General features: G+C 36.2%; 1 protein-coding gene across 1 annotated transcript in view; it reads right to left on the bottom strand.

Moving 5' to 3' along the window:
• The window catches only part of TOPAZ1 (testis and ovary specific TOPAZ 1), a 103,998-nt gene that overhangs the window by 90,532 nt on the left and 947 nt on the right, over positions 1 to 12,519 (bottom strand). Inside the window, exons 3-4 of the mRNA XM_077754507.1 lie at positions 12,205 to 12,235; positions 9,564 to 12,024 (exon numbers count right to left, since the gene is read on the bottom strand). Of these exons, the coding sequence (XP_077610633.1) occupies positions 9,564 to 12,024; positions 12,205 to 12,235 (2,492 nt within the window). The remainder of the gene's footprint in view (positions 1 to 9,563; positions 12,025 to 12,204; positions 12,236 to 12,519) is intronic.

Below are 12,519 nucleotides of genomic sequence, written 5' to 3'. Positions count from 1 at the left end.
TCAAGATTACTTCCTACCCCAGAAAGAGAAAAACTAAACATTTTATACACATCATTCTTTTTTTTTTTTTTAATTATTTATTTTGAGAGACTGAGAGAGAAAAAGCAGGGGAGGGGCTGAAAGAGAGGAGATACAGAATCCCAAGCAGGCTCTGCACTGTCAGCACAGAGCTGGATACAGGGCTTGAACTCACAAACCGTGAGATCACGACCTGAGCTGAAACCAAGAGTCGGATGCACCCAGGTGCCCCTATACACATCATTCTTTAAAGTCTTGGGAAAACATGAAGTATTTGCTCCCTGACATAAGACCTAGAAACAGTCAGAAGTATATAGCTTAAAGAATGGAAAAATAATAATACAAACGGAAGACTCATACAATTTGACATCATGAGCAGAACACATCCTCAGTCCTGCCCATTCATATCTGAGAACTGTAATGCCCTTCTCTGAAGTAAGAAAGAAATCAGGTATCATTCTTAACTCCTACCTCTGATTAATCACTCAGATTAATCAATCTTCACTTCCTAAATCTCTCTCAAATCCACTCCCACTTCTGTCTGAAGTCATCATGTCCTTTGGCCTCATTATTACAGTAGCTCCCTGCCGATTTATTCTCCACACCAGGACTATGATGATTTTTAAATGTAAATCTGGTCAATTTAAAAATCCTTTGGTAAATCCCTATATGCTGTTAGGATAAAGTTCAAACTCACCATGACTTCCAGTTTATCTAGGCTGGTCTGTTTATTCCTGTTGTCCTGGCATTAATTATTAAAAGCTCCTCATTTCACTCTCAAAAGTTTGCAGTTCAGAAGATAAATTCTATGGTCATCCTATTTGTAAAGGATCTAATGTAATGACTGAGCTTTCTTCACATTTTGTAGCTTTACTTCTTGCCATATGAACCCTAAACCACGGTACGTTATTTCTGTTTCTCAGCTGTGACATGCCTTTCCCTGGGGGCCTTTATACAGGTTACTACTTCTATAACAAAATTCTTTTTACTTTTCTTCACCAACTGGCTAATTCTTAGTAATTCCTCTAGTGTTCATCTTAAATGTCATTTTGACCAGGAAGCCCTTAACATCTCACACTTCTATTATAGTTTATTGTACTTGCTTAAATATCTGCCTCTCTTGGTGGATCAAAAGCTTAATGAGGACAAGGCCCAGGTGTGTTTCTTTGCTCTCCATACAGACTCAGCACCAAGCGTCTTCATGGCAGACACTATAGCGTGACCCAAATGAAGATGCCTCTTTTCTGTCTAGGAACTCCCAGTATATGAGAGGCTCACATATAAGCAGACATAACATATTGAGGTAAGTGCCAAGAGAATTGCTAGAACAAATTCCTAGAATACCATCTCAGATCAGATTTGAAGGATAGCTGAATAAAAAGAAAGGGACTTCCAGATAATGTAAATACACAAAAGGACTCAAGTACATGACATACTGTGGAAACCATGAGCTGGTTGCTGTGCTTATCCTTTATTACCCTTTTGCTTCCCTTTGCCCTGCGAAAACTATAGTTGTCAAAGAGAGAATGGATGCAATCCACTAAAGAGCCTTAAAAAGACATACCAAGCAATTTAGACTCTATCCTCAGGTGGCTGAAAGCCACTGAAGCAATGTAAGTAGTCACTGGCAGATCAATTTTTATTTCAGACCATCACTATGGAGGAAGATAAACAGAGAGTTCAGGGAGATTAACCAGGACCTCATTATAGTAATCTAGGAGAAAGATGAGTAAGATAGTAGCCATGAGAAATGAGAGACAGGAAAAACCGTGAGAAATTAAAGTAATAGCATGAATACAATTAAGTGACTCAGTAAATACAGAAGAACTGAAGGATGTTTTTGTAGTTTCTAATTATCCTGAAAGTTACATTCTCACATAGATACAGCTCCAAACATATAGGAGTTTATTCCTGCAAACAAAAAAAAAACCATAAATAGGTGTATAGAAAGTGTATTGCTTTAATTTTGATTTCAAAGTACTATATTAAAATGGTATTTTCAATATTGCCAGTATAATTTATAAGCACGAGAAACTTTTTACTATAACTAGCTCATGAGGAAGGTAAAATTGTACATGCCACTCTTGTTAGAAGTAATTTCATTTTGTTTTGAATTTGAGAGACACAAAGAAGTTAAAAGTCACTTAAATTAAAAAAATAAGAAGGCAACATTGTAATGCACATAAATGTTTTATAGTTTTTCACTGGTGGAGTGAAAAGGTACAGCTCTCCCTTGACAGAGTGGGAAGGTTCAGAAATGAAGGGCAGGATGAGGAAAGGAGAGAAACAAACAGACTTGAGTGACTCTATGGGAGTACAGAGAAGCAAAAGGGATCTGAGGAAAGAGGAGAGGGGAGTAAAAAAAGAAAAAACTACATGTACTACATCAGTTTATCCTCTAACCAGAGCATTTTATAAGGGAGTGATGAAGTTTGATGGGTTTCACCCAGGACTTTTTTTTATTTTTATCAAACAAAATATAATATAAAATATGATACTACATCTCTTATGGTAGGAAAAATAGTTTTTATAAATCTATGTTTCACATACTCCTAAGTATGTACTGGATTATGATGCAAAATGTACCTTTGCTATGGGTAAGTGAGAAAAAGTTGAATAGGACTGCTCTAGAATTACTACTACCAGAACATGTCTGAAAACTTTGCCCAAGAAAAATTCAGAATCTTATCGCTTTCTTCTGAGATGTTAACTAGCTGACTTGTGGCCAGTGTTCACTTATTTACACATTCACACACTCTGTTTCTAAATAAGGCCACTACAAATTTACTGAGGGAATTCTAGAGATAGCAGTGGCCAAAAGCACCTGTCACTTTAAAGAGGAAGAGACAACAGAAAAGAGATCAAAAGTAAATTAATGTTCTGTGGCAATCTGTCGAGTAATCAAATTAAAGCCGTACAAATAACCAAGATGCCACTCTTCTAGCATGCTGTTTTGGGCTGGGGAGCAAACTTCAGAGCAAGCTACCCTGGGTCGAGATCTCAGCCCTTACTAATTTATGGCTGTGCATCCTTTGGAAAGTTAAACACTTTGATTCAATTTTAAAGAGGGCTAGTTTTGGAAGAACTGGACATCTTTCCTAAGAAGACACAGAGATGGTGAATGAATACACGAAAAGATGCTCAATGTCACTGATCATCAGAAAAATGCATCTCAAAATCACTTTATACCTGTCAGAATGGCTAAAATAAAAAACACAAGAAATAACAAGTGTTGGTGAGGATGTGGAAAAAAAAGGAACCCTTGTACACTGTTGGTGGGAAAATAAATTGATGCAACCACTGTGGAAAATAGTATTCAGGTTCCTCAAAAAATTAAAAAATAGATGTACATATGACTCAATAATTCTACTACTGAAAGAAAACGAAAACAATATATGCAGCTCTGTGTTTACTGCATTACTTACATTAGCTAAGATAAGGAAGCACGATAAGTGTCCATTGATAGATGAATGGATAAAGATGTGGTGTATACACACAGGAATATTATACAGCACTAAAAAGGGAAGAGATCATGCTATTTACAACAACACGGATGGACCTACAGGGTATTATGCCAAATGAAATCAGTCAGACTGAGAAAGACAAATACTATATGATTTCATTCATGTGGAATCTAAAAAACAAATGAATAAACAAAAGGCATAATCAAACCTATAAATATAAACTGATGATTGCTAGAGGGAAGGGAGGTATGGGAATAGGAAACACAAGGAGAATAGGAGACAGAGGATTCTAGTTATGAACAAGTCGTGGGAAGAAAAGACACAGCATAGGAAACATAGTCAGTGATATTGTAATGCTATTGTAAGGTGGCAGATGGTAGTTAAACTTGTGGTAAGCATAGCATAAGGTATAGAGATACTGAGTCACTATCTTGTATATGTGAAACTAATACAGCACTGTATGTCATCTATATTCATAAAGAATTAAAATAAAAAGGGTCAGCTTCAACCTCAGAATTATTTACTAAATGAAATAATATAAGTGATGTATCTAGCACAGGGTAGACACTAAATATCAGTTCTGACAATTGAGTGTAAAATTTTGCACTATATGGTGTCTCAGATATTCGATGGAAAGACAGAACGGAGCAAGGTAAGCTTCCTAAAAGTCAGGCTACAGAGTCTAAATATATAGGGAGAGAAAGAATAACTTCTGAATCACCTGAACAACCCCAGTGTCAGCCATTTTTCCCTCTAGAAGTCTGTGTTAATTATTACCAGCTCCAAAATGTAAAATGCTCTTTATGGATTTAAATCCAATTTGCAAAGGTGGTATAACTGGTCCTCACTGATCACCAAGATCAGTTCTGTACTGAGGAGTTCAAGTTCTGATGCCCAACTTTCCAACCATCTTAATCTGGCATCACCCTATTTATCCAGTTTTTATTTTCCAGTACTCATCAACATCTATTTGCTTTAGAAAGAATTTACTGTCTTCATTTACATATATTCTAATCTAGATGCTTGAGGCACAGCCTACTATAATAGAAATTAAAAGTTTAATTCTCTCCCTTCCCTCAAAGTATGAGGGACTGGGTTTGCAAAGGTAAATGAGACATGGAAATTTCCTACCCTCAAGAAGTCCAACAATTTAATAGGCAAGAGAGGTGTAAATTATACTATCATTACATCAGTGCCATAATTGAGGTAGGAAAAGGTATTCTGGGAACAGAAAGGGCTCCAGACTCTGCCTGACAGAGTCAGGAATAGTTTCATAATCAGCTCTATACAACCATATTCATATTTACCTTTGCCTTAGGCCTACCTTTTTTTCATTATTTTTCTTCCCCCACCAAACTTTTTCCCTTCTTCCCCTTTGTTAACTGCAAATCAATCCAAACTTCAAGGGATCAGTACAAATTCTGACTTTTCCAAGATGCCTTTTCATCCCTCTTTTCTAAACTACAGCATTCTTAGTACTTCAGTTTATATATTTTTGTTTCAGGCACATTAAGTTTTCCTCCATGCCTACACAGCAATTCCCTTGAATACTTGGCAGATTCTTAAAATCTCAATGATCCACTGTATAGTGTTACTCAACTTAAATTTCAGGATATAATAAAATTGTGATTGAAGATAATCCTACGTTCTAGGTCCAGCATTATTATAGACAATCTCAGATCTCCAAATGTATTTATAGGCTAATTCAAAAGTTCTATCATTGTCACAAATTATGCATTGCCAAGCTCATCAGTGTTAGTGGATTAGTTCCAATATGCTTCTGATAATTTGGGTTTTAATATGAAGTCTATCCATTGAAGAGATCAAAAATGAATAAGCATTCTAACATAACTTAAACATCTTACAATTCCCCCTAACCAAGTCTGAGAATACTTCTTCCAACAACTGAATCAATTCAGGTGTGACTACCTGCTCTAACAGTAAGAGGCAGTCCAGAGCTTCTGACAGTATCTGCCCTAGCACTCTCACCCTTTTTTAAAGTTATTTTAAAAACTCTCTTTAAAAATTATTTTAAAGAACCCTTTTATTAATGTTTATTTTTTCAGAGAGAGTGAGAGTGAGGAAGAGACACAGAATCTGAAGCAGGCTCCAGGCTCTGAGCTGTCAGCATAGCAGTGCCCGACACAGGGCTTGAATCCATGAACCATGAGTTCATTACCTGAGCTGACGTCAGATACTTAACCGACTGAACCACCCAGGCACCACCTAACCCTCCTATCCTTAAGTTCTGTTCCTGTAAAATATACACACAGTCTCCTCCTATCCTTAAGTTCTGTTCCTGTAAAATATACACACAGTCTAACAGGCTTCAACCTCTTAATGTCTTAGCGGAAAAAGTAGTATATGAACTAGCAACTGGTTGATAAAAGGAATAGATTTCAAATTTAAAATTATATTTTAAGCTTCATTTAGTTCTAGAACCATTAACAATTTTGTGTACAACTATTAGGAGACCCTCTGTTTATCATACCTTCATTTTTCCCTCTTAAGGTTTATCCTAGCACTGTGGATGATTAAAATTGGTATTTGTATTACAGAAAAAAATTAAAATGTTAAAATAACTACTTAGAGGACACCCAGGTGACTCAGTCAGTTGAGTGTCTAACTCTTGATATCAGCTCAATTTGTGATCCCAAGGCCATGGGATTTAGCCACATGTTTGGGTCCGCACTGATCGTGGAGCCTGCTTAAGATTCTCTTTCTCTCTCTCTCTCTCTCTCTCTCTCTCTGCCCTTCTTCCCTAGCTCATGATTTCTCTAAAAATATACAATTAAAAAATACAATGTAATACATAACAACAGAGAAAATTTTCAAGTTTACCTGAAAAATTTCAGAAGCAGATATGAAATAAAGAGCCAATAAAAGTATAGTTGGTACTTCTGAAATAAAGGGAAAGGAAATTCAAGGACAATCAGAAAAATTATCTGAAGCAAATTTGATACTGCAAACCCAAGTGGGTCCTCCTTTCTTTTTTTTAATTTTTAAAAATGTTTTTATTTATTTCTGAGAGAGAGAGACAGCGCAAGCAGGGGAAGGGCAGAGAGAGAGGGAGACACAGAATCTAAAGCAGGCTCCAGGAAAAACGGACACATAATTACCAATCTCAAGACAGAAAGTAGGGGAAACAAATGATAGTTGCTAACAGGGGAAGGAGGGGGAAAGGGCGGAGTAAGGGGGGGAAGTAAGGGAACAGGAGGGTCAGGGGGAGGAAGAAGAAAAGGCAGCAGTGGTAGTTTAAAGAGGAATGATAGAGAATTAGCTTGGCTTCAGACTTTTCCACAACAGTCAAAGCCAGAAAACAGGTTGTATATGACTATACAGTCGTAAAGAGGAAAAACATAAACTGAAAATTTTATACCCAATTTGCTTAGACAACAGTTGTTCTTATGTATCCAAGATCTTAAAGAACACAGCAATCATGAACTGTTCTTTAATAAAAATTGCTCTGAAATCTATCCAACTAAGAAATGAATCAAAATAGCCAAAGTACAGGAAAGTACAAAGAGTGATGGTAGGCACTGAATCAACTTAAATATGTAACTAAGACAGTCTCTGGGAATTCAGATTATTAAAGATGTAAATGGCACAAAGTGTAACAATATAAAACATTTTTTTTAAACAAACAAGTTGGAGGCAGGACTGGTGGAAAAGCCAAAGTGTACATTTATGTTCATCTTTCATGTATGGAAAGCAAATGCTGCTGTCAGAAGTTAGAACATAATTTTTTTTTTAATGTTTTATTTATTTCTAGGAGAGAGAGAGAGAGAGAGAGTGTGAGCAGGGGAGGGTCAGAGAGAGAGGGAGACACAGACTCTGAAATAGGCTCCAGGCTCCGAGCTGGCAGTCAGCACAGAGCCCGACACGGGGCTCGAACCCACGAACCGCGAGATCATGACCTAAGTGAAAGTCGGACACTTAACCGACTAAGCCACCCAGGCGCCCCAAGAACATAATTTTTTAAAGTGATGATAAAATTCAAGGTTTTAAATAATCTTTCTTATTAACTTCAGAGAGGGACTTTTAGAAATGAATCTCTCCTGTGATAGAGAAGTATGTTGTTTCAGCAATCCCTTTAGTTTCACTTTAGTACCCCGTCCCTTCAATTAAGAATAATAAATTAAATATTTTTACTAAAAAATAACAATATAATTTATCTAAAATATATCTACATATATGCCTAAATGGATGTCTGGAATGATGAATACAAATTGTTAGCAATTGATTTTTTATTTTTATTTATTTTTTTATGTTTTATTTATTCTGAGAGAGAAAGAGAGACAGAGTGAGCAGGGGAGGGTCAGAGAGAGAGGGAGATACAGAATCTGAAAGAGGCTCCAGGCTCTGAACTGGCTGTCAGCACAGAGCCTGACGTGGGGCTCAAACCCACCAACTGTGAGATCATGACCTGGGCCGAAGCCGGACGCTTAACAGACTGAGCCACCCAGGCACCCCGGATTACCCCCCCTTTTATACATTTAATGTATACAATGTAAATTAATTTACATTGTATACATTAAAAGTTAACGAACATGTATCACTTCTTTCAAAATCAGCCATTACTCTTAAAAAAAAAAAAGAAAACAAAACAAACTTTCTAACACTTCACGGTTCTCTCTTTCTACCTTTGGAGGTAGCTCATTGTCAACATCTTATTAGCTAACCTTTATGTCTGCTCTATTTAAATGCAGGATTTGCTCTAATTTCTCTTTGTATTCCTCAAAGGAAATGTAGTATAACGAGAGTTAAAATCACCTTCAATAACTCTCTTCTTTTGAACCCTTATTCCTCACTCAGTGTCATGCTAAAACCAAAATCTACACTTTGATTTAACCTACACAAAACAGAGGCAAGTATCTTCCCTTTTTAAGATAAAGTAAAATAATCTGCCTAAAAGATATCATAGCTGATAGGTGGCAAGTAGATTAAAAGACCATAAAGATCAAATTTTTAATCATTAAATTTTTTTTTAGCACTAATTCTAAAGACAGGCCTCAGTTCAAATCCAGATTATGTTATTAGCAGTGTGACCCTAGACAAGAGACAACTTGTCATCTTTCTTTCTTCCATCTTCAAAATGGGCAAATTATCATCCTCTCTCATTATACTGCTAAAAATACATAATAAAGCTCTTAGTCCTCCATTTGACAAATAGAAAGTACTCTATTTGATAAGTTAAAAGTTCTTGAAACACTAAGAAAATCAAGAATATATCACAAAAGCAACTAAATAAAATGTATAAATACCAAAGAGATTTAAGTTATACAGCACTGAATCTTAGTGTAAAGGGTTTTCATGTTTCTTTGAGTCTGTTTACAAAACATTCCATTATTTAAGTGTTGTAACGTATAAATTAGAGCTTGAAGAATCATAAAAGTTTAGTAAAACATGACATAAAATAAAAATTGGACCAACCAGAATAGATCAAATTCCTGAGCATGAAGGTTACTACTTGGTTCCATTTAAAGTTGCCTTAGGCAAATTTGCCCTCTTGGGGGCTAAATCATCATTTAAAACCATCACCTTAAAAGTAGAACCATGAGAAAAATGTTAGGCCATTTTCTTCTGAAAACTGGTTTAACTTTTGATTCTACTCTCAAGTCCTAAGTATGTCAAATAAACTTTTCCAAGGCTTCTATGTTCCTTGAAAAGTGACATTTTTTATCTAACAAGGAAGACACAGAAAATGGGTTAAAAGCTGAAATAAAAGTATATCTAAATATCTGTAATAATTAAAGAACATAGGAAAATAAATTTAATTCATTTTTAAAAGAATCAATGTCAGTAATTTTAAAAGCCACTTTACAAACCACCATTTTGAACTCTGAACTGCTAATGTGCCCATAATATCCAAGACAGAATTGCTTTATTTTGACTCTAAATTTTAGCATAATGACATTTTCCGGTCTCAGCAGTAATGTTATATTACATTTAGTAAATAACTGGGTTAAAAAAATAATGGAGCGTCAATGATCACTGAATAAATCAGTGATACCTAAGAAAGAAAGCTTTTGAAACCCCCAACAATAATCTGCACCAAAAGGCATACTTGAACATGCATACCTCAAGTCATCACTTGGTTCTTCTTTTTCTGGAAGGTCCGTGTGCTTAGAGTCAGTTGATTGGTGTTCTTCAGCAACCTTGGGCTCCTGGTTTATCATAGGGACCTCTGAAGGAAATGAGAGCTCCCCTTCATTGGAGACCCCAAAGAGATCTGGGTCATCTTGAATGACATCAATTAAGAGGACATCATCTTCATATGCTTTAAGAATATCTGGAAACCCCATTTTAATTTCTGAAAAGTTCTTAGTCATTTCTTTATCACTAACTTCAGAGAAAACTGGTTTGAATGTTTCTTGTTTATTAGAGAAGGCACAAATTTTCTCTATACACCCAAGATCACAAGAAAAAGTATTTCTTTCAACTGTGAGAGAAACAGCTTCCTTGTTAGAAATAATATTGTTTGGTTCAGAGATGTAGTTAGATGGTTTATTATCATTACCTTTCTTTAAAAAGCTTGTGGAAATACTACAGGAATTCTTGCAGATGTAAGAGTCAGAATTAGCTTGCAATGGAGTTACACTATTTTGTATACTCAAAGATTGAGGTCCATATGTTACTATGGAGACATTTTCTTTACTCTTATTTTGTCTTACCTCTGATCCAGATAAATTGTCAAGAAGCTCTAGGGGACTATACACATCTCTCTCTGATGACCTGGCATTTATTTCTTTTCTTTTTTCTGTTTTATTCTTAAGTAATGGAATTTTAAAATTAGTCAGCCGTCCTGTGTTCAATATTTTAACCAAGTCTGGAACCAGAAGTGTTTGCTTCTCAATGCATGCTTTTCGATTAATCATTTTGCCTGTAGAGTTATTTGCTTCCTGGTCATCCGGTGAAGTCACTGTCAAATTAAGTTTTGTTAAATTCCCTCTATCTTTTTTTTTACTTCCTGTTAAGTTTTGAGTCACGTGAGTTGGCTGAGTATCATTAGCAGTATTAGAAACTACCTCTGGCCCACTTTTGCTCTGTTCCTTTGACTTCATCTTTTTATCATCACTGATTACAGGTTCCTTTATAATCGTTAAAGTAGGTTCTACTGCAGAAACTGAAGACAAACAATTTAAATTAGAATTCAATTTTTCTTTGCTTGAAGATTCACCATTTGTTTCTGTTATGGTACTCTGTAATGATATTTTAGAATCAATTAAGGGAGTTTGATTTGTTTGGTGCTTAAGAAAATCATCTTGCCTATAACTCTGCCGAGGCCCAGGAAGAGAGTTATTTGAATCCGGCAAGGAAGATTTTTTCCAACACTGGGCAGATATTCTAGCACATGAATAACAAGGCCAAGTTCTTTTACCAGTCATCGGTATTGTTCTGTGACAGCCTAAGTTCGATTCTTCAGCTTCAGTTCTCCAGTCTTCCCGCGAAGATCTCTTTTCAGTAAGATGGCAATCACTAGATAATTTCACTACTGAGCTTTGCATCGACTTAAAATACTCCTCTGGCTCCATGCCTCTAAATCCTAAGGGCTCTGAAACGTTCTTTGTTTCTTCTTCCAAAAGTGGCTCAAGGGTTTTCTGAAACATAGCATTTTGATGTTCAGGACTTGTTTTTTTTCCTATTTCTGGAAGACTTAATAAATGATCCATTGGTGAGAGTGTATTATGGTTTACTTTCCTCAAAACTTTTAAAGGACTTTTTTTAGCCTCTAAAGTCTCTGCTCCTTTACCCTCAGCACCTGTTTGGTTTTCTTGTAACACTGAGTCAGATTTGTTATACACATTACAGAAGTTCATCTCAATAACTGTTTCATCTTCTTTTTCAGACACTTTCATCCTTTTCCTGGGTTTTCTCCCAATATTGCTCTCCCCTACTGAGTATTTATTTTTTTCATTTTGAAGGCAGGAAAGCAAGCCATTAGTTTTACTTTGGTGTAAATCAGCTTCTTCAAGTAATAACTTATTTACTCCCAATAAGTTTTCTTCCGTTTGTAAGAGCTGGGGAATATTATTTGTGTCACTCTTATCTGCAAGACTCCTAAGGTTTTCTTTCTTTAACTTGGAGGAATTTTCTGGAACTTGCATACATCCACCATCAGGTTTATATGCAAAGTTATTTTCATCATTACAACCCTTGGAATGGGGGAAACAATTGCAATCATGTAATTTTAAAATGGAATTATTTTCTACTCCAGGCGACAAGCTGTTACAAGAATATTTTGGAGTATTCTTGTACAGTTCATCTTGGAATTCAACCTTAATATTTTGTGTGGCCTTATTTTCAGTTATTTTGAGAGGTGGGCTCTCTAAGCTTTTATGTTTTTTAATTTGAATTCTTCTTTTAATACCTTCTATGAAACTCTCCTTACCCAAAGACTGCAAGAAAGCCATACTTTGGAATTCACTGCACTCCACTGTTTGGAAAGATTCCGAACTGGTTAATGATTCCTTTCTTACCAGGTCAATCCCTGGCTGTGGATCATCACTTGAGGCGTCAGTAACTTTTCTTTTTTCCTTGGCTGATCAAAACAACAAAACATACCAGAAAAGATTTTTATATTGAGGAGGAAAAAAAGCAATACCACTTAAAATAAAAAACTGTGAAGCCATCCACATTTATTTCCCTGAATAGCTGTATGGGAATATACATCTGGTTTCAAATGAAAAACCTAATTTCTGCTAAGGAACGCCATACAAACCTGTATAAACTCCAAGGCAGCTGAATAACTGCTAGCATCAACACCAACCACTTCACACTAGCCAAAACGGACCGCTAGGAGGAATTGCTCTTAAAGTAATTCTGACCAAGGGCTCCCGGTCAAACACGTGCATCCGTAAGGCTCAATGCAAATTCAAGTTAAACACTAGAGTGAAACAACGATGGGTCAAGGCTGAGATGCAAACGCTAGAACGGGAGTCACCTCGGAGGGCTTTCTTACTGCGTCTTCCCGACTGCTCCGCTTCTTTCGCTGCTTCTAAGCCCTGAGGGTCTGACGGTGTGAAGGGCACCCTCT

This window comes from Crocuta crocuta, unplaced genomic scaffold, assembly GCF_008692635.1.
Source record: "Crocuta crocuta isolate KB4526 unplaced genomic scaffold, BGI_CrCroc_1.0 scaffold70, whole genome shotgun sequence".
NCBI lineage: Eukaryota > Metazoa > Chordata > Mammalia > Carnivora > Hyaenidae > Crocuta > Crocuta crocuta.
Note: the sequence above shows the minus strand (reverse complement) of the source record. Positions and strands in the feature narration are given on the sequence as shown.